The 23093-nt window shown below is 41.4% G+C and overlaps 3 protein-coding genes across 4 annotated transcripts in view; 1 reads left to right on the top strand and 2 right to left on the bottom strand.

The window, feature by feature from the left end:
* The window catches only part of mapk8ip2 (mitogen-activated protein kinase 8 interacting protein 2), a 144124-nt gene that overhangs the window by 25610 nt on the left and 95421 nt on the right, over nucleotides 1-23093 (top strand). The window lies entirely within an intron of this gene.
* On the bottom strand, nucleotides 733-6120 carry LOC115134189 (gastricsin-like). Its single transcript, XM_029667912.2, has 9 exons — nucleotides 6013-6120; nucleotides 5685-5826; nucleotides 5273-5390; nucleotides 4929-5047; nucleotides 4568-4767; nucleotides 2248-2364; nucleotides 1957-2104; nucleotides 1697-1795; nucleotides 733-1486 (listed from the first exon to the last, which is right to left on the bottom strand). The coding sequence occupies exons 1-9, from the start codon at nucleotides 6066-6068 to the stop codon at nucleotides 1334-1336; spliced, it is 1152 nt and encodes a 383-aa protein (XP_029523772.1). The 5' UTR covers nucleotides 6069-6120; the 3' UTR covers nucleotides 733-1333.
* Nucleotides 16894-22272, bottom strand: LOC115134188 (gastricsin-like). The gene is given in 10 exon segments (XM_029667911.2): nucleotides 16894-17645; nucleotides 17834-17932; nucleotides 18094-18241; nucleotides 18385-18501; nucleotides 20717-20916; nucleotides 21078-21172; nucleotides 21175-21195; nucleotides 21421-21538; nucleotides 21843-21984; nucleotides 22166-22272. Coding segments are annotated over 10 exon segments (1149 nt in total). The 5' UTR covers nucleotides 22222-22272; the 3' UTR covers nucleotides 16894-17492.

The raw sequence follows: 23093 nt of genomic DNA, 5'->3' as shown, positions 1-23093 counted from the left end.
CCTGTACTGACCTCACCTTCTGGATGTTAGCGGTGTGAACAGGCAGTGGCTCGGGTGGTTGATGTACTCAACGATCTTTTTAGCCTTCCTATTCATGCTGTTGAGTGTGTGTGCACACGTGTGTGCGTACATGTGTGTGTGTGTTTCATGTTGTGGTGAAAATGTGTCACTGTAGAGTCTTGAACATGTCACTACAGAGCTTTCATCCTAATCAGACACACACACACACGTATGCATTCACATTCACTGCTGACATGTGGCTTGCCTTAAGCACACACAAGGCTTATTGACCAGATTGAGCCATCAAAAATGACCTCCGTTATCCTAATGTCAGTCAAAATTAGAAACAAACAAAAATACTCACATATACACACACGCACACACACACCAGCCCCTGACCATGTTACAGAGATAATGACCGCTTGTTAGGAGAAGTGAAATGCTGAAGCTTTCATTAAAGTCCATTTCACAGTGCTTCTGCTCTCCTGAGGATACTTAGGACTTAATGCCATTTAACAGATGGCATATTTGACTCTGTGATATTAAGTTATTTCTACATGTATGATGTGTAGATGTTTGGATATATTTAGAGGCTCCAATTGGGTAAAGCTGCTCTTGTTGTTTTTTGTTGCAGTTTCTGGTAACAGTCAGTGGTGAATGTGAGGTGTGATTTCAGTCTTACAGTCATCATGAGCTTGATGTGTCAAATACAGTGATTCAAAACAAATATGATTATTGTGCACTTCAATAGTTTATTCAGTCTACATGGAAGCTAAACAAACACCAAATACATCCAGTCTTGAGATGATATGCATTTACGTGTCAAAAATCATATTTTCATATTTCACTGTGTTTCTGTAAATCATTTACTTTTTCACTCAGCATCATGATGCAATCAGCAACATGGCTGAACCTGTGTTCACATCCGATGTTGTCTGGGAACTAGGAGGTTGTCGTTGCAATGCCAGAGTAGAAAGGAAACAACCTTACAGCTCAACTGAATATATTAGCAGATGTCATCTAACAAAGACCACAGCTTTAACCCAATTATGTCGATGCTTGCTTTAACCACACTGGACCAAAGCCAAACTGACCCACAGTGGTTGCCATGGGTAATATGTGTATTATAATGAGCTGAGTGGTTGCCATGGGTAATATGTGTTCTAAAATAACCAGAGTGGTTTTTATGAGTGATTCAGAATAGTTGCCATTGGTGATTGATGTTCTAGAATGGCCAGAGATGGAATAGATTCTGTGTGAGTTTTGGGGTGGTAGACTTCTAAGAACGGTCGGTGTCTGTGTTGGTTTGCGGTCATGGTCATGTTGGTCAGGTTTAGGCTGCGGTGGCAAAGCCCACTTGGTTGCCTGTGCGGTCGTAGACTGAGTAGTACTGCATGAGGAATACATCTCCCAAAATCCACAGGGGCTGTCCGTTCTGGGACGGCAGGTAGGTGGGGGTGATCCCCACGGAGCAGACCTGGTTGTTCTGGATAGAGAGGAGAACACGCATGTTGAGTGCAATACACACACACACACAGGCAGATAAACACAAATGCACTACTGACACATGGCTTATGCATGCACAAGGCTTATGGACCAGCTTGAGCCATCTAAAATGGCCTTCATTATCCGAACATCAGTCATAGATGGTAACACACGGACAGACACACACAAACACACACGACACGAAACTTACCTGCTGAATGTATGCAGATGGCGGCAGGGGGAAGTTGACTCCATTGATGGTGAAGGTGAGAGTAGGCAGGCTGTTGATCTGGTTACAGTTCACTGTGTACTACATCAACAAACAATTCACAGACATGAGTGACACAAAACATCCCTGTACTGGTTTACTCTGGTCTGCACTGGTTTCCCCAACCTCTACTTTCGGGATTACACTGTTTTATGGTGTCAGTTAGTACTGGTCTGTTATGGTTTATAATGGCTTCCTGCTACCTGTCCGTACTGGTCCTGCTGGGCTCCAATGGACTGCATCAGCGTTCCCATGATCTGTGTCGGTGCAGTCAGCATGGAGGTGCCTGTATCCACGATGGCCTGGCAGCCCTGCCCACACCACCCTGTCTCCTGACCGTTGATCTGGAACCTGGAGATGTACAAGGGTTAGTGTTAGACAGACAGACATTGACAGCGGCCTTAGACATTTTTCATTCCAGCTTTTCCAGTCTCTTGGTGGTTCTGATGTCAGTGTATGGTTAAGTATGTTTGGTTGGTGTGGTTGATCCTGACCCTTGGATGCCGATCTGCCAGTATGTCTGGGAGGTGACGGGAGTCCAGTAGATCTGACCCTGATACTTGGTGTTGTCCACTCCTCCGAACGACAGCTCACTGCCCTGCTGGCCGTCGCTGCACAGAAAGAGTTTTAAGTCATCTGACAATTTTACAAATAAAGTAGGCGTTTGGCAAGAAGATGGTTCACTCACAGAATACACTTTTCTCCTCAAAAATCTTGTGCCTTATATAGTGATATAGTTTCTGGAGCAGGAATAATGAATATAACATTGATTATGTACATAATTAAGTAAGTACATTTTTAAAGTATATTTCCTGGTCAACTAGAAAGCGAACACATTGGCTTGCAGAAGGTTCTGTGATATCTGTGTGTATTTTATAATTAAATCTGGTAGTAGTACATTATATGTGTGGTAAGTAGTGGTAGGGGTACAGATGTCGGATCTTAACTTGATCACTTTTTTGTCACTGTTCATTTTCCTGCTGCATCAGGAAATACAAATTAGCCTTGTGGGTCCCTGTAAAAAGAGCAGTTGTCTTTCTGTCCATGCTGGGGCAGTCTATCAGGGCTTGCTATTTAAATATCAAAATCCTCTCGCTCGCTGAAACGTTAGGTCAACATTCAAATGTACAAACATGTATCTGAAATGCAGTCATATACATAAACAACCGTCGTTTGATATAGCGTATTAACAGAAGATCGATATTGGTCTCCACTAGGCTATGAGAAGTTTCAAGTGTGTCCTAAGTTCAAAATTGAGTTAAATCGTGGGGTGAAGTGGGTTAGGGCTTCTGCCTTCAGCGAGCACGTATAACCCTACCATTCCCAGGCCGTACCTTTCTGGCACAAATATCTCAATCCCCCCAGTTTACTAGATTTATTTACACATGTTAAAAATGGACAGTCTAAGGATATTTAACCCCTGATCTTAATTATAAATGACCATATCAGACACTTTTGGATAACATGAATAGGAAACCAATAAAATATTAAGTAAGGGCTACACCAACATTAGTGTCGTGTCAATTCCCAACAGTGGATACTTTATTTCTATTGTATGGAATGCTTTTCAAATAGATAAATCACCCGTAGTCTGTTCAAAAAGTACTCTGTTGTTCTGATGACAATACCAACCAGAGGGTGAACATATCTTGAAACACTTTGGTTGCAAGCAGGACTAAGGTAACACTGACATCATACTTTAGGGAGCTGCAATGAAGTGTGACAACAGCTACTGTTTGTTCCCTGGCTGAGATGATGAGCTGATTTGGGCCATCTGATTGACAGATGTAGGCCTACTATAGAACGATAAACCTTCCTCCAGGGTGGACGCTTGTCCGTGTTTTATAGTTCGGCTATGTATTATTTGTGATTATAGTTCTAGTCCTTGGTGTGAATTGGAAGCCTGTACTGTGTGCCTTTTCAATATTTCATTAAAGCTCTCAAGTTGTTCATACATTTGAGCCTATCGAAGATGATTTTGTTGACTCATTTTACTTCTTGAACACATTTAAATAAATGCAATTAACTTGTTGGTCTAATGTCGTCTCAGGCTGGTCACTAGATCACTCGGCACTGGATGCAAACTCATGAGGTTCGGAGTGAGCTGCTTATGGCAGATCACAATGCTCTAGCGAGCGTTAAGAATATTCTGAATACTGATGATACATAGGCGCTTCATTTTGTTTAATTTTGTTTTAAGCCTTCCCCAAACCATAGCCCTAAACTTAACTGAATTCATTCCTGAACTGTTAACCCTTGAGTTGTTTCTGTTTTAATCATGTAACCACGCAAAATGAATGTGTCAAAAATAGACATTGATCCATGAGTCAAAGGGCAGTGGGCCGAATATGAACCCATGCCGACTCTGACATATATGTGCCGGGGTCAGTGGCTGTAACCTCTGGATCACACAGGATTTGAGGAAAACAATGATTAATTCTGCCTATTGCTTTCCTTCAACATATATAATAAAACAGTTCATGTAAAACAACATATTTTCCCTAACGACAATACATCTACCCCCTAAGAATATGCCCATTTATTCTAATCCACGTAATAATGAACACGAGACACGCCGTAGCCTTCACGTAGCCTACATAAGAATGTAGGTACGGTACTGCTTTGTGTACAAACACGCTTCCAGCTGCCCACTGGAACAGTTCTAAATCATTCTTCAGATATTCAAATCCTCCTCCTGCAGGATTATTTTCCTCTTGTGATGAAAGCAGTCCAATTAAGAGCTGACATCTGTAGTGGTATATGTGTGGTAAGTAGTGGTAGATATGTGGTATAAGTGATGGTAGGAGTACTGACCTGGTCAGGTAGAATGCAAATATGTTAGCCTGCAGAAGGTTCTGAGACATCATGTTGTCCATGACGGGAGTCTCTTGTCCGGCTGAGATGGAAGGGTAGGACAGGCCAAGGATACCATCAAACTGGGCCACAACAAAATTCTGACCTGGCTCGTCAGTACTCAGACCAATCTCCTGGTTGTTGATGACAATACCACCGACCTAAAGAGGTGACAAACACACACTCACTCAGCATCATGGAAACTCTTTGGTTTTATTAGAATGGAAGTACAGGTACTGTTGTGGCTTTTTATTGCATGTAGTGAAGAATAACTGTGGTAGAAGTAGTTAAGTATTTGTAAGGTTGTTATGGTGGGACTCACGTTGACGGTGTCGTATCCGAAGACTCCACTGAGACTGCCAGCTCCGTAGGGCAGGTAGAAAGTTTGCCCATTAGCTGAGTAGGTGGACGACTGCTGGGGGTTGAACTTTGTGTGGGTGTCTGCAGGAGGAAGGGACACAAACAACTTAAAGAGGAAATATACTGTCTACAATGTATTTATCTGGGAAGTGTGTAGAAGTGATATTGGACTTAAATATATCTGATAGTAGTAAAAGTAGTAGTAGTAGTACAGTTAGTAACATTTACTGTTGAGGAAGTAGTAGTTAATTGATACACATAGTAGATAGTTGTAATATTGTCATGAAGCTATCCAGCTGTACTCACTGCAGGCCTGAGTGTTGCAGAGTACAGAGTCAACCCACAGGTTGGCAGAGCCAGTGTCAAACAACACCTGGAAGGACTGGGGGGGAGTACCGATGGTGATGGCTCCATAGTAGGTGGTCTGGAAAACACAACAGGGAAAGTATAGTTGACAAAAGAGAGGGGCTGCTAATCCATTCATACAACAACGCATCAGATCTAGAGTGGTTGGCGTGGTTTAGACTCTACTTCATGGAGTTAGATGTTATCTTGACATGGTTGTTATCTAGTTAGACCTAGAATTCACATTTTCTACGTTCGCCTACATCATAGAATTTCATTCTGGAATTTGAAAATAGACTACTGTGGACATAGAAAGGACATTGAGTAACATTCTAGATAGACCATAAGCTTGTGTATTATAGCATGTTCGTACGTCGGCGTAGTTGTTGATGTACATGGTGGCGGAGCTAGCGAACTCGCTAGGAAAGTATTTGAGAGCGGGGTCTTGGTAGGGCAGGCGTTCTCCTTTCTCCATCATTCTCTCACGGATTGACTTATGCTTCACCAGAGGGATCCTAGGGTAACAAGAGCACAGATACACTCAGATATGAAGTCGAATTCTGCAAATGCAAATAGGTAGATAGAGCAACAAGGAGTTATCATTGACTATGAGACATGAGAAAAGAAAATTGTGTTTTAGGGAGAATTTAGGGAAAAAGAGCAACTGGATGGAGTGAAAAATAAATAAAGTGAGTACTAACCTGTGGATTCCCTCAGCGATCACTGCACATACCAGCACAATAACCAGACACTTCATGGTCACTCCTGAAATCACAACCAGTGGTGGATACACCTTAGCTTGGGTCAGGACTGATCTTATATACTGTACCAAACACACATATGTGCACACATGAATGCAAGCGGGTGTGATATGGGTACGCGTGAGTGTGTGTTCACATCCCTTATCAGACTTAAGGAGGTGACTATCAGCTTCTTTTTCCCCTGACTCCACATTCTCTATTCAGTGTGCAGGCAAGCCTCTACTCCCCTGTACCGATAGCAGCGCTAACCAAACATTACTATTAGTTTACTGAATCCTAAGGGAGATTTCCAGATTAGATAAGATACAGGGCTCTATTTTAACAAACCGAAGGCAATGGTAAATCTTTTCGCTTAAGGTAGCGCTATAGGTTCAGTGCAGTCAGAAGTGTTTTTGTTATTTTCAACCACAATTATGAGAAATCTCCAGACACAAACATTGGTAGTAGATTGGCCTTTACTGAAGAGCTCAGTGACCTGAAATGAAAATTCAATCCAATTGTATTGGTCACGTATACATATTTAGCAGATGTTATTGTGGGTGTAGTGAAACACATGTGTTCCTAGCTCCAACAGTGCAGAAGTATCTAACAGATCACAACATTACAAACTCATCTAAAAGTATCAAAAAAATGTCATTAAGAAATATATAAATATTAGATTGATCAATGTCGGAGTGGCATTGACTGAAATACAATAGAATTGAATACAGTATATACATATGAGCAAATCAAATTGGATTATTAAATCAAATTGTACATACACATGGTTAGCAGATGTTAATTTGAGTGTAGCGGAATGATTGTGCTTCTAATTTCGACCATGCAGTAATATCTAACAAGTAATCTAAAAATTTCACAACAAAGGAATGAATAAGAATATGTACACAATAATATATGGATGAGCGATGGCCGAACAGCATAGGCATGATGCATTTGATTGTATAGAGTACAGTATATAGATATGAAATGAGTAATGTAGGGTATGTAAACATTATATAAAGTAGCATTGTTTAAAGTGACTAGTGATATATTTATTTATTTATTTATTTTTAAAGTCGCTAGAGATTTCAGTCAGTATGTTGGCAGCAGCCACTTAATGTTAGTGATGGCTGTTTAACAGTCGGATGGCCTTGAGATAGAAGCTGTTTTCCAGTCTCTTGGTCCCAGCTTTGATTCACCTGTACTGACCACACCTTCTGGATGATAGAGGGGTGAACAGGCCTTGGCTTGGGTGGTTGTTGTCTTTGATTATCTTTTTTGGCCTTGCTGTGACATCGGCTGCTGTAGGTGTCCTGGAGGGCAGGTTGTTTGCCCCCGGTGATGCATTGTGAAGACCACACACCACCCTCTGGAGAGCCCTGAGTTTCCCGGGCGGTGCATTTGCCATAGCATGCGGTGATACAGCCTAACAGGATGTTCTCAATTGTGCATCTGTAAAAGTTTGTGAGGGTTTTAGGGGTCAAGACAAATGTATTCAGCCTCCAGAGGTTGAGGAGGCACTGTTGCACCTTCTTCACCACACTGTCTGTGGGTGGACCATTTCCACCTTCTCCACTGCTGTTCCATCGATGTGGATAGGGGCGCGCTCACTCTGCTGTTTCCTGATGTCCACGATCAGCTCCTTTATTTTGTTGACGTTGAGGTAGAGGTTCTTTTCCTGGCACCACTCCATCATGGCTCTCACCTCCTCCCTGAAGGCTGTCTCATCATTGTTGATATTCAGGCCTACTACTTTTGTGTCGTCTGCACACTTGATGATTGAGTTCGAGGCGAGTGTAGCCACACAGTCATTGATAAACAGGGAGTACAGGAGGGGGCTGAGCATGCACCCATGTAGGGTCCCTGTGTTGAGGATCAGCGAAGTGGAGGTGTTGTTTCCTACCTTCACCACCTGGGGGCGGCCCGTCCTGAAGTCCAGGACCTAGTTGCACAGGGCGGGGTTCAGACCCAGGGCCCCGAGCTTAATGATAAGCTTGGAGGGTACTATGGTGTTGAAGGCAGAGCTATAGTCAATGAACAGCATTCTTACATAGATATTCCTCTTGTCCAGATGGGATAGGGTAGTGTGCAGTGTGATGGTGATGACATCATCTGTGGATCTAGTAGCAATTTGACGTGGGTCTATGGTGTGAGGTGATATAATCCTTAACTAGTCTCTCAAAGCACTTCATGATGACAGAAGTGAGTGCTAAAAGGCTATAATCATTTAATTCAGTTACCTTTGCTTTCTTAGGTACAGGAACAGTGGTGGACGTCTTGAAGCAAGTGGGGACATCAGACTGGGATAGGGAGAGATTGAATATGTCAGTAAACATTCCAGCCAGCTGATCTGTGCATGCGCTGAGGACACGGCTAGGGATGCCTTTCTGGGTCGCAGCTTAGCGAGAGTTAAAACGCTTAAATGTCTTACTCACGTCAGCCACGGTGAAGCAGAGCCCACTGTCCTCGGTAGTGGGCCGCGTCGGTGGCACTGTGTTATCCTCAAAGCGGGCGAAGAAGGTGTTTAGCTTTTCCGGATGCAAGACGTCGGTGTCCGCAATATGGCTTGTTTTCCCTTTGTGGTCCGTGATTGTCTGTAGACCCTGCCACATATGTCTCGTGTCTGAGCCGTTGAATTGCAACTCCACTTTGTCTCTTTACTGTTGGTAGAACTTTGGCAGCGTTTTACTCAGTTTTACTCAGTTTTTACTCAATATTAGCAAGTAATAAACTCTGAAGCGGTGGATGGTGTGCACGCCTCCTGAGTCAGACTTGAAGTCCACTCTGAATACTTTTCCTCCGCTGGTGGTGTTTTGGAGCAGCCTCAAACAGCTCAAGTGAGCAAAGTGAAACGACAGTCCATCATTACTTTCGGACGTGAAGGTCAGTCAATCCAAAACATTTCAAGTTTCTTCAAGTGAAGTTGCAAAAACCATCAAGCGCCTAGCGCTGTTAAACAGCCATCAATAACACAGAGATGCTGCTACCTACATACAGACTCTAATCATTGGCCACTTCAATAAATGGATCACTAGTCACTTTCAATAATGCCACTTACAAATCTTTACATATCTTACATTTCTCATTTCATATGTATATACTGTATTTTATACCATCTATTGCATCTTGCCTATGCCTCTCTATCATCGCTCATCCATATTATTTATATATATATATATATATATTTTTTTTTTCCTAAACTTTTTATAGATGATAGATTTTCATATTTAACAACAAAAACAGTGCAACCCCATCCCCTACACTCCCCCCTCCTATCTTCCACTCCCTCCCTCTCTCCCACCCTCCACTCGTTTGACCCAAGTTAAAAATGTTAAAGGCAATGCCAATCAAATACTAATTGAGTGTATGTAAACTTCTGACCCAATGGGAATGTGATGAAAGAAATAAAAGCTGAATTAAATAATTCTCTCTACTATTATTCTGACAGTTCACATTCTTAAAATAAAATGGTGATCCTAACTGACCTAAGACGAGGAATCTTTACTTGGATTAAATCTCAGGAATTGTGGAAAACTGAGTTGAAATATATTTGCCTAGGGTGTATGTAAACTTCTGTCTTCAACTGTAAATCCTTCACAGAGAACCAGACACATCTCAACATCAACTGTTAAGAGGAGACTGTGTGAATCAGGCCTTCATGGTCAAATTGCTGCAAAGAAACTACTACTGAAGGACACCAATAAGAAGAAGAGACATGCTTGGGCCAAAAAACACGAGCAATGGACATTAGACCGTTTGAAATTTGTCCTTTGGTGTGATAAGTCCAAATTTGAGACTTTTGGTTCCAACCGCCGTGTCTTTGTGAGACGCAGAGTAGGTGAACGGATGATCTCCGCATGTGTGGTTCCCACCGTAAAGCGTGGAGGAGGAGGTGGGATGGTGTGGGGGTGCTTTGCTGGTGACATAGTCAGTGATTTTATTTTCAATTCAAGGCACACTTAACCAGCATGGCTTCAACAGCATTCCGCAGTGATATGCCAACCCATCTGGTTTGCGCTTAGTGTGACTATCATTTATTTTTCTACAGGAAAATGACCCAAAACACATCTCCAGGCGGTGTAAGGGCTATTTGAGCAAGGAGAGTGATGGAGTCCTGCATCAATCACCCACAATCACCTGACCTCAACCCAATTGAGATGGTTTGGGATGAGTTGGACCACAGAGTAAAGGGGAGCAGCCAACATGTTCTCAGCATATGTGGGAACTCCTTCAAGAGTTTTGGAAAAGCATTCCTCATGGAGCTGGTTGAGAGAATGCCAAGAGTGTGCAAAGCTGTCATCAAGGCAAAGGGTGGAGAACGTAAATTCTAAAATATATTTTTGTTATACGATTCCATATTTGTTTTTTCATAGAATAATAGTGAAGACATCAAAACTAAGTTGTAGAAAATAGTAAAAATAAAGCAACGAGTAGGTGTGTCCAAACTGGTACGGTATATGTCTACCGTGTTGGCTTGGGTTTGATTCCTGCCCACACCCTTTTGGCACAAGTAACTCAATCCCCACGATTGACTTTGTTTTGTTACACATTTCAAATATGGACAGTCTAGGATGTTGTACCCCCGATCTTGATAAGAAATGACCATACCAGGGACTTTTTGATACCATAAATAGGAAACAAATAATATAATAACAGTAGGCTACACCAACATTCGTTTACATACAAAGTGTCGGGAAATTGCCACAGGAGATTTGCTGTGGTAAACCAGGAAAGATGATTTTGTTGAGCTGGGACACTATTCTTTACTATGTACAACAACACTTTTCTTTGATGTGTAAATTATCAGAGAATTTGTTTAACATCCATATTTGAACTTCTCCAGAAATAGCAGAAGATATTGCGTTGTATTCGAGCCATGTCCGTTCTCAACATAAACTCATGGATGGTGAATCTTTCTAATAAGTTTGGTTTTTAATCAAATTAAACGAAAAACAATGAATCTGTTTTTAACCTGTTGCTTCTACTCGGGACGCTTGCGTCCCAACTAGAGCTCTGGAAATGCAAATGCGCTACGCTAAATGCTAATAGTATTAGTTAAAACTCAAAAGTTCATTAAAATACACATGCAGGGTATCGAATTAAAGCTACACTCGTTGTGAATCCAGGCAACAAGTCAGATTTTTAAAATGCTTTTCGGCGAAAGCATGAGAAGCTATTATCTGATAGCATGTAACACCCCAAAAGACCCACAGGGGACGTAAACAAAATAATTAGCATTTCGGCGTTACACAAACCGCACAATAAAATAGAAAACATTCATTACCTTTCACCATGTTCTTTGTTGGCACTCCTAGATGTCCCATAAACACTATTTGGGTCTTTATTTCGATTAAATCGGTCCATATAAAGCCTAGATATCGTTATATGTGGACTGTGTGATAAACTAAAAAAACATTGTTTCAAAACGTAACGTCATTTTTTTAAATTCAAAAAGTCGACGATAAACTTTCACAAAACACTTCGAAATACGTTTGTAATGCAACTTTAGGTATTAGTAAACGTTAATAAGCGATAAAATTCATCAGGAGGCGATGTAAAGATCATTAGCTGTCCGTCTGGAAAAATGTCCGGCTAGAAACTCAACGAAAATATCCGGTCCTAGACCATAGGAGATACGGTGCCCTGCATGTGTTTGACCAAGAAAAAACTCGAAGGGAAATGACAAGACTCTAGACACCGTGTGGAAGCTGTAGGTACTGCAACCTCCGTCAATTAATTGTGGTTCACCTTTATCAATGGGTTCAAGTAGCGCATGGATATATTTTCCCATTTTCAGTGATCAGTTTTTCCTGTGCTTTTCGATGTAAATGCCGTTCTGGTAAAGCCACAGCAGTGATTTAACCAGTTTTATAAACGTCTGAGTGTTTTCTATCCACACAGACTAAGCAAATGCATATACTATATTCCTGGCATGAGTAGCAGGGCGCTGAAATGTTGCACGATTTTTAACAGAATGTTCAAAAAAGTAGAGGGTCGACTTAAGAGGTTAAAACAGCAATGTTTCTTAAAAGGATTGGGTCAAAAACACTCATGAATCGAATGTCTTGTTTCTATGAGCATAAGGCAATGTGTACACATGTAGGACTAAGGGCTCTTTGACCTGAGGCATGGATGTTTTTACTATCTATTGAACACAGTTTATTAAATAGTATACTGTATCCCTTAATAGGCCTAGTTAAACCAAACATGTAGCCAATGTGGTTTTTGTTATTGACTTTAACATGGAAATATTTGTCTACACACATTGCATTCACATTTCTTAAATGTACTGCATATTCGAGCCATGAACGATTGGACAATGCCAAACGTTAAACTCTATAATAACATTAGCCTACCATCACCATTTATATAAACTGTTAGTGACCTTGACATTTGAAAGGCAAACAAACCGGTCAATAGCCGAGGCTACCAAGGACAGCGATCAGAAAAATAATGCCCAATATAAAGAAAAAACGTGAATGTCTGACTGTTTTGCTGCTCATTATATTTGAATAAGGTTATAGGCTACTGATGAATAAGGTTATAGGCTACTGATGAGGCTACTGTGCGCCTCTTCTAGCAAAATCAATGCCATGACCAACTGCGTTACTGCCAAGACCAGCGACCAGTTAGTATTAAATATCATCAGTAGCACTGCTGGGAATTGGCACTTTGGCACACATTTTTGAAGACACACCTACAATATTTCCACCCCTCCCACCTCAGCATAAGCATGCTGATATAAGACAGTTACATTACTGGCACCAGGGTTGGAAAATAGCAGAGCGCTGGCTTTTTAAAGTCGAAATTGCCCAAGAGCGTGTGTTTGACACTAGAGCCACTTTAATACCAGCCGAAAATAGAGTCCACAGTGTTATTGCTAATGGTATGTAGAAATACAATATGAGCTGATGTTTAGTCAACATGGGTGAAATACTGTATACATACTGTATGTTTTAATTACACTCTATAGGGGACTTTCAGGCATACATCACACCAGAATTGTACTATAATTCATCAACTAAATAATCATTTGAAAAGATGTAGCAACATTTTGGTGTGAGAAAAATGAGAGGTAGAGAGAGAAATGATAAAGAGTGATGAAAGAGAGAGGAGATAGAGTTTACACCATTTCCCTTGTCTCTTAATTAAAAGTAAATATATTCGCAGTGGTGTAAAGTACTTAAGTAAAAGTACTTTAAAGTACTACTTAAGTAGTATTTTTGAAATATCTGTACTTTAATATTTATATTTTTGTCAGCTTTTAATTTGACTACATTACCAAAGAAAATGTACTTTTTACTCTTTACATTGTCCCTGACATCCAAAAGTTCTCGTTACATTTTTAATACTTAGCAGGACATGAAAATGGTCCAATTTACACACTTATCAAGAGAACATCTGTGGTCATCCCTACTGCCTCTGATCTGACGGAATCACTAAATGTTTCGTTTGTAAATGATGCCTGAGTGTTGGAGTGTGCCGCTGGTTATCCGTAAATACACAAGATACAAAAATAGTTCGTCTGATTTTCCTAATTTAAGGAATTTGAAATGATTTAGTATTTTACTTTTGCTGTAGCTCAGTTGGTAGAGCATGGCGCTTGCAACGAGAAGGTTGTGGGTTCTATTCCCATGAAGGAGCTCTATGAAATAAAGTATGAAAATGAATGACCTCATTACTGTAAATTGCTGCTAAATGACTCATCTCATCTTTTGATACTTAAGCATATTCTAGCAAGTACATTTACTTTTGTTTCTTAAATGTATTAAATGTACCATCCTTTTAGACTTTTACTGAAATTGTAAGGGGTGCTGATGGCAGGGAAGGCAGGAGAGCAGAACTTGGTGAATAGCCGGAGCAGTTTAATATATAAAACTAACGGCATACAAAACAACAAACACATGGGTACATGGGTACAAAACCCGTATCGCACCAGTAACACACAGCACGAGTACTTACAAATAAACAATTCCCAACAAGGACATGGGGGAAACAGAGGGAACAGAAACAGCATGTAATTAGGGAATTGAAACCAGGTGTTACGGTTTTCTTCCGGTGAAAGAGAGGCGGACCAAAATGCAGTGTGGTTATTCATAAACATCTTTAATGAAAGATGAAAATACGAACAATTTACAAAAAAACAATAAACGTAACGTGAAAACCGACAACAGTCTTAACTGGTGCAAAACACAGAGACGGGAACAATCACCCACCAAATACCCAAAGAATATGGCTGCCTAAATATGGAGACAACGATTAACACCTGCCTCTGATTTGAGAACCACTCTAGGCAACCATAGACTTTCCTAGACAACACTACTAAACACAACCCCATAAATCTAATAAACCCCTAGACAAGACAAGACACATAAATCACCCATGTCACACCCTGGCCTGACCAAAATAATAAAGAAAACACAGAATACTAAGACCAGGGCGTGACACCAGGTTTGTGAAAACAAGACAAAACAAATGGAACATGAAAAATGGATCGGCGATGGCTAGAAGACCGGTGACGTCGACCGCCGAACACCGCCCGTACAAGGAGAGGAACCGACTTCGGTAGAAGTCTGGACAGAAGTAGTATTTTACTGGGTGACTTAGATTAACTTGAGTCATTTTCCATTTTCTACTTTTACTCAAGTATGACTTTTGAGTACTTCTTCAACTGTTTATTTGTTTCAAAATGGCTCTGAAAGAGTGGAGATGTCCATTGTTTTTGGCTGTGTCATTGGAAATCCCCTAGTACTACTGCATAATAAGCACTTAGTGTTAATCAGTAATACAGATATAAAGCACAATACACTGAGATATGAACACCTCTTCAAGGTCATGAATAACAATGTGCAGGGAAATACTTATCCAGATATTTACCAAGTTGTCTTTTTTAATGTTAACATAATTGGAGATCTTTTATACACACACTGATACAGAAACAACAGTCCTGTAAAGAGCGCTCACCAAGGCCTGAATAGTTTATTTCAGAAAGGACTTCATATTTGATGACATACCAAATTCTGTCCTGCTGGTCAGGAGGTGTGTGTTGTGTGTGTGTGTGTGTGAACTAGTCATGATTGTTGATTTAGCACAGATTTTTTTACTGATTGAGCTTTGATAAGGTTTGCAGTTCTGCCCTGATTTAGACAGTTATCTAGCTTCACATTTCTAGCTTCACACATCTAGCTTCACCCCGATGTATTTTCTGACTTAGCCTGCTTCACAGTGGCTCTATATACATCTGTATGAGGTCCTGTCTGGACTGTCCTGTCCTCACTAGAAAACCTGCAATGCAGCATTTCCCTCTGAGCCTCACACAGTCTCTTACTAATGGAGTAGAGAGCTGAGTAGAGAGCTGAGCCTCTGTTTGAACTAATGGACCACAGATATACAGATGTTTTATAGAAACTAAGAAAACAGGATGATGAGCTCATTTAAGCACTGTTGTGTCTAAACTGGGGACCTGAAAAAAATAGAGAATAGTGCTGAACTCCTCTGTCTGCTTAGAGATCAATGCAATAAATGGAGAGTGTGTGAGTTCTTGTGTCTTGTGTGTCTGGTGAATGAGGCAGACCCAGACAGACTGTGCCAGGCCATATCTCAGAGCAGGCTTCCCCAGGGTTGGAGCAATCTGTGTGGACATGAGTCAGAGAGATGCTCCTCTTTGAAGGGTGGAGGGGTCAGGTACATGAGGACTGGGTGTGAAATCACAAACTGGTGTGTGTGTGTCACAAATCTGTGTGTACGTGTGTGTGTGTGTGTGTGGAAACAAACAAAAACATGCACACACACCAGCCCCTGAAATGAAATGTTGAAGCTTTCATTAAAGTCCCTTTCACAGGGAGGATACTTAGGACTAACATATGGTGTAACATCTGCTTCCAACTTACACCCTCAAACACGTAGATCCCCCCTGAACGCAGCTCACTTTCCAGCCCACTTTCCAGCTCACACTCTCAAACACATAGATCCCCTGAACGCAGCTCACTTTCCAGCCCACTTTCCAGCTCACACTCTCAAACACATAGATCCCCTGAACGCAGCTCACTTTCCAGCCCACTTTCCAGCTCACACTCTCAAACACATAGATCCCCTGAACACAGCTCACTTTCCAGCCCACTTTCCAGCTCACACTCTCAAACACATAGATCCCCTGAACGCAGCTCACTCTCCAGATCCCAACCACCTGAATTCTAATCACCTGTTCACACACCTGTATGTCATTATCACACACTATTTCGTTCAGTTCTTCACACCCCATCATTTTGAGGTATTGTTAGTTTTGTGACACACGTCTTTCGTAACTCTGTTTTTCCCGTGATTTTCTCCTCCTGTGTATGATAGATTTGCCTGCCTCACTAACAACGTCTTTTTGCCTATTCCCTGCCTGTACTTTAGCCTATCGGATTTCCTGTTATCAAACTATTGCCTGATCTCCCGGACTACGTTACTAGCCTTTTCCCTGCCAGGTACTGTTGCCTTTTTGGACCCCCTGACCTGCCTGCCCCTGGACCCAGCTACCTGCCTCCTCCAGTGGTCCTTTTCTATAAACACCTGCTGGGCCCTGCGCTTGAAACCAGCTCTCTGTCTCCCCTCGTGTTCATTACAGATGGCATATTTGACTTGATATTTAGTTATTACTGCCATTATGTAATAAATATTTCAATAGGTAAGATTTGTAGATGGTTGGATATATTTAGAGGCTCCAATTGGGTAAAGCTGCTCTTGTTGTTTTTTGTTGCAGTTTCTGGCAACAGTCAGTGGTGAATGTGAGGTGTGATTTCAGTCTTACAGGCATCATGAGCTTGATGTGTCAGATACAGTGATTCAAAACAAATACGATTATTGTGCACTTCAATAGTTTATTCAGTCTACATGGAAGCTAAACAAACACCAAATACATCCAGTCTTGAGATGATATGCATTTAAGTGTCAAAAATCATATTTTCATATTTCACTGTTTCTGTAAGTCATTTACTTTTTCACTCAGCATCATGATGAAATCAGCAACATGGCTGAACCTGTGTTCACATCCGATGTTGTCTGGGAACTAGGAGGTTGTCGTTGCAATGCCAGAGTAGAAAGGAAACAACATTACAGCTCAACTGAAAATATTAGCAGATGTCATCTAACAAAGACCACAGCTTTAACCCAATGATGTCGATGCTTGCTTTAACCACACTGGACCAAAGCCAAACTGACCCACAGTGGTTGCCATGGGTAATATGTGTATTATAATGAGCAGAGTGGTTGCCATGGGTAATATGTGTCCTAAAATAACCAGAGTGGTTGTTATGAGTGATTCAGAATGGTTGCCATTGGTGATTGATGTTCTAGAATGGTCAGAGGTGGAATAGATTCTGTGTGAGGTTTGGGGTGGCAGACTTTTAAGAACGGTCGGTGTCTGTGTTGGTTTGCGGTCATGGTCATGTTGGTCAGGTTTAGGCTGCGGTGGCAAAGCCCACTTGGTTGCCTGTGCGGTCGTAGACGGAGTAGTACTGCATGAGGAATACATCTCCCAAAATCCACAGGGGCTGTCCGTTCTGGGACGGCAGGTAGGTGGGGGTGATCCCCACGGAGCAGACCTGGTTGTTCTGGATAGAGAGGAGAACACGCATGTTGAGTGCAATACACACACACACACACAGGCAGATAAACACACATGCACTACTGACACATGGCTTAGTCATGCACAAGGCTTAACCTAACATTATCCTAACATCAGTCATAGATGGTAACACACGGACAGACACACACAAACACACACGACACACTAACTTACCTGCTGAATGTATGCAGATGGCGGCAGGGGGAAGTTGACTCCATTGATGGTGAAGGTGAGAGTAGGCAGGCTGTTGATCTGGTTACAGTTCACTGTGTACTGCATCAACAAACAATTCACAGACATGAGTGACACAAAACATCCCTGTACTGGTTTACTCTGGTCTGCACTGGTTTCCCCAACCTCTACTTTCTGGATTACACTGTTTTATGGTGTCAGTTAGTACTGGTCTGTTATGGTTTATAATGGCTTCCTGCTACCTGTCCGTACTGGTCCTGCTGGGCTCCAATGGACTGCATCAGCGTTCCCATGATCTGTCTGGGTGCAGTCAGCATGGAGGTGCCGGTATCCACGATGGCCTGGCAGCCCTGCCCACACCACCCTGTCTCCTGACCGTTGATCTGGAACCTGGAGATGTACAAGGGTTAGTGTTAAACAGACAGACATTGACAGCGGCCTTAGACATTTTTCATCCCAGCTTTTCCAGTCTCTTGGTGGTTCTGATGTCAGTGTATGGTTAAGTATGTTTGGTTGGTGTGGTTGATCCTGACCCTTGGATGCCGATCTGCCAGTATGTCTGGGAGGTGACGGGAGTCCAGTAGATCTGACCCTGATACTTGGTGTTGTCCACTCCTCCGAACGACAGCTCACTGCCCTGCTGGCCGTCGCTGCACAGAAAAAGAGTTTTAAGTCATCTAACAGTTTTACAAATAGGCGATTGGCAAGAAGATGGTTCACTCACAAAAGACACTTTTCTCCCCAAATCTTGTGCCTTATATCAGTGATATAGTTTCTGGAGCAGGAATAATGAATATAACATTGATTATGTACATAATTAAGTAAATTTTTAAAGTATATTTCCTGGTCAACTAGAAGGTGAACAAATTGGCTTGCAGAAGGTTCTGTGATATCTGTGTGTATTTCATAATTAAATCTGGTAGTAGTACATTATATGTGTGGTAAGTAGTCGTAGGGGTACAGATGTTGGATCTTAACTTGATCACTTTTTTGTCACTGCTCATTTTTCTGCTGCATCAGGAAATACAAATGAGCCTTGTGGGTCCCTGTAAAAAGAGCAGTTGTCTTTCTGTCCATGCTGGGGCATTCTATCAGGGCTTGCTATTTAAATATCAAAATCCTCTCGCTCGCTGAAACGTTAGGTCTGGGTCAAATTACTGCAACATTCAAATGTACAAACTTGTATCTGAAATGCAGTCATATACATAAACAACCGTCGTTTGATATAGCGTATTAACAGAAGATCGATATTGGTCTCCACTAGGCTATGAGAAGTTTCAAGTGTGTCCTAAGTTCAAAATTGAGTTAAATCGTGGGGTGAAGTGGGTTAGGGCTTCTGCCTTCAGCGAGCACGTATAACCCTACCATTCCCAGGCCGTACCTTTCTGGCACAAATATCTCAATCCCCCCAATTTACTAGATTTATTTACACATGTTAAAAATGGACAGTCTAGGGATATTTAATCCCTGATCTTAATTATAAATGACCATATCAGACACTTTTGGATAACATGAATAGGAAACCAATAAAATATTAAGTAAGGGCTACACCAACATTAGTGTCGTGTCAATTCCCAACAGTGGATACTTTATTTCTATTGTATGGAATGCTTTTCAAATAGATAAATCACCCGTAGTCTGTTCAAAAAGTACTCTGTTGTTCTGATGACAATACCGACCAGAGGGTGAACATATCTTGAAACACTTTGGTTGCAAGCAGGACTAAGGTAACACTGACATCATACTTTAGGGAGCGGCAATGAAGTGTGACAACAGCTACTGTTTGTTCCCTGGCTGAGATGATGAGCTGATTTGGGCCATCTGATTGACAGATGTAGGCCTACTATAGAACGATAAACCTTCCTCCAGGGTGGACGCTTGTCCGTGTTTTATAGTTCGGCTATGTATTATTTGTGATTATAGTTCTAGTCCTTGGTGTGAATTGGAAGCCTGTACTGTGTGCCTTTTCAATATTTCATTAAAGCTCTCAAGTTGTTCATACATTTGAGCCTATCGAAGATGATTTTGTTGACTCATTTTACTTCTTGAACACATTTAAATAAATGCAATTAACTTGTTGGTTTAATGTCGTCTCAGGCTGGTCACTAGATCACTCGGCACTGGATGCAAACTCATGAGGTTCGGAGTGAGCTGCTTATGGCAGATCACAATGCTCTAGCGAGCGTTAAGAATATTCTGAATACTGATGATACATAGGCGCTTCATTTTGTTTTATTTTGTTTTAAGCCTTCCCCAAACCATAGCCCTAAACTTAACTGAATTAATTCCTGAACTGTTAACCCTTGAGTTGTTTCTGTTTTAATCATGTAACCACGCAAAATGAATGTGTCAAAAATAGACATTGATCCATGAGTCAAAGGGCAGTGGGCCGAATATGAACCCATGCCGACTCTGACATATATGTGCCGGGGTCAGTGGCTGTAACCTCTGGATCACACAGGATTTGAGGAAAACAATGATTAATTCTGCCTATTGCTTTCCTTCAACATATATAATAAAACAGTTCATGTAAAACAACATATTTTCCCCAACGAAAATACATCTACCCCCTAAGAATATGGCCGTTTATTCTAATCCACGTAAGAATGAACACGAGACACGCCGTAGCCTTCACGTAGCCTACATAAGGTAGAATGTAGGTACGGTACTGCTTTGTGTACAAACACGCTTCCAGCTGCCCACTGGAACAGTTCTAAATCATTCTTCAGATATTCAAATCCTCCTTCTGCAGGATTATTTTCCTCCTGTGATGAAAGCAGTCCAATTAAGAGCTGACATCTGTAGTGGTATATGTGTGGTAAGTAGTGGTAGATATGTGGTATAAGTGATGGTAGGAGTACTGACCTGGTCAGGTAGAATGCAAATATGTTAGCCTGCAGAAGGTTCTGAGACATCATGTTGTCCATGACGGGAGTCTCTTGTCCGGCTGAGATGGAAGGGTAGGACAGGCCAAGGATACCATCAAACTGGGCCACAACAAAATTCTGACCTGGCTCGTCAGTACTCAGACCAATCTCCTGGTTGTTGATGACAATACCACCGACCTAAAGAGGTGACAAACACACACTCACTCAGCATCATGGAAACTCTTTGGTTTTATTAGAATGGAAGTACAGGTACTGTTGTGGCTTTTTATTGCATGTAGTGAAGAATAACTGTGGTAGAAGTAGTTAAGTATTTGTAAGGTTGTTATGGTGGGACTCACGTTGACGGTGTCGTATCCGAAGACTCCACTGAGACTGCCAGCTCCGTAGGGCAGGTAGAAAGTTTGCCCATTAGCTGAGTAGGTGGACGACTGCTGGGGTTGAACTTTGTGTGGGTGTCTGCAGGAGGAAGGGACACAAACAACTTAAAGAGGAAATATACTGTCTACAATGTATTTATCTGGGAAGTGTGTAGAAGTGATATTGGACTTAAATATATCTGATAGTAGTAAAAGTAGTAGTAGTAGTACAGTTAGTAACATTTACTGTTGAGGAAGTAGTAGTTAATTGATACACATAGTAGATAGTTGTAATATTGTCATGAAGCTATCCAGCTGTACTCACTGCAGGCCTGAGTGTTGCAGAGTACAGAGTCAACCCACAGGTTGGCAGAGCCAGTGTCAAACAACACCTGGAAGGACTGGGGGGGAGTACCGATGGTGATGGCTCCATAGTAGGTGGTCTGGAAAACACAACAGGGAAAGTATAGTTGACAAAAGAGAGGGGCTGCTAATCCATTCATACAACAACGCATCAGATCTAGAGTGGTTGGCGTGGTTTAGACTCTACTTCATGGAGTTAGATGTTATCTTGACATGGTTGTTATCTAGTTAGACCTAGAATTCACATTTTCTATGTTCGCCTACATCATAGAATTTCATTCTGGAATATGAAAATAGACTACTGTGGACATAGACAGATATAGACAGGACATTGAGTAACATTCTAGATAGACCATAAGCTTGTGTATTATAGCATGTTCGTACGTCGGCGTAGTTGTTGATGTACATGGTGGCGGAGCCAGCGAACTCGCTAGGAAAGTATTTGAGAGCGGGGTCTTGGTAGGGCAGGCGTTCTCCTTTCTCCATCATTCTCTCACGGATTGACTTATGCTTCACCAGAGGGATCCTAGGGTAACAAGAGCACAGATACACTCAGATATGAAGTCGAATTCTGCAAATGCAAATAGGTAGATAGAGCAACAAGGAGTTATCATTGACTATGAGAGAAAAGAAAATTGTGTTTTAGGGAGAATTTAGGGAAAAAGAGCAACTGGATGGAGTGAAAAATAAATAAAGTGAGTACTAACCTGTGGATTCCCTCAGCGAGCACAGCACATACCAGCACAATAACCAGACACTTCATGGTCACTCCTGAAATCACAACCAGTGGTGGATACACCTTAGCTTGGGTCAGGACTGATCTTATATACTGTACCAAACACACATATGTGCACACATGAATGCAAGCGGGTGTGATATGGGTACGCTTGAGTGTGTTCACATCCCTTATCAGACTTAAGGAGGTGACTATCAGCTTCTTTTTCCCCTGACTGCACATTCTCTATTCAGTGTGCAGGCAAGCCTCTACTCCCCTGTACCGATAGCAGCGCTAACCAAACATTACTATTAGTTTACTGAATCCTAAGGGAGATAACAAGATTAGATAAGATACAGGGCTCTATTTTAACAAACCGAAGGCAATGGTAAATCTTTTCGCTTACGGTAGCGCTATAGGTTCAGTGCTGTCAGAAGTGTTTTTGTTATTTTCAACCACAATTATGAGAAATCTCCAGACACAAACATTGGTAGTAGATTGGCCTTTACTGAAGAGCTCAGTGACCTGAAATGAAAATTCAATCCAATTGTATTGGTCACGTATACATATTTAGCAGATGTTATTGTGGGTGTAGTGAAACACATGTGTTCCTAGCTCCAACAGTGCAGAAGTATCTAACAGATCACAACATTACAAACTCATCTAAAAGTATTAAAAAAATGTCATTAAGAAATATATAAATATTAGATTGATCAATGTCGGAGTGGCATTGTCTAAAATTATTATAGATTTTTCCCCCACCTTTATTTAACCAGGTAGGCCAGTTGAGAACAAGTTCTCATTTACAACTGCGACCTGGCCAAGATAAAGCAAAGCAGTGTGACACAAACAACAACACAGAGTTACACATGGAATAAACAAACATACAGAAAAAGTCTTAACTATAAAATACAATAGAA

The sequence above is a fragment of the Oncorhynchus nerka genome, linkage group LG9a (assembly GCF_034236695.1).
Source record: "Oncorhynchus nerka isolate Pitt River linkage group LG9a, Oner_Uvic_2.0, whole genome shotgun sequence".
Lineage (NCBI taxonomy): Eukaryota > Metazoa > Chordata > Actinopteri > Salmoniformes > Salmonidae > Oncorhynchus > Oncorhynchus nerka.
The sequence above is the reverse complement of the archived record's forward strand: the minus strand, read 5'-3'. Positions and strand labels throughout refer to the sequence as shown.

Excerpts from the sequence above, each read along its gene's own strand:
- LOC115134189 (XM_029667912.2), bottom strand. The coding sequence starts at position 6,068 with ATGAAGTGTCTGGTTATTGTGCTGGTATGTGCAGTGATCGCTGAGGGA. Across the intron at positions 5,048-5,272 it reads CTGCAACACTCAGGCCTGCA|ACACCCACACAAAGTTCAAC; the intron begins GTGAGTACAGCT and ends TTCCTCCTGCAG. Across the intron at positions 2,365-4,567 it reads TTTGCATTCTACCTGACCAG|CGACGGCCAGCAGGGCAGTG; the intron begins GTCAGTACTCCT and ends CTTTCTGTGCAG.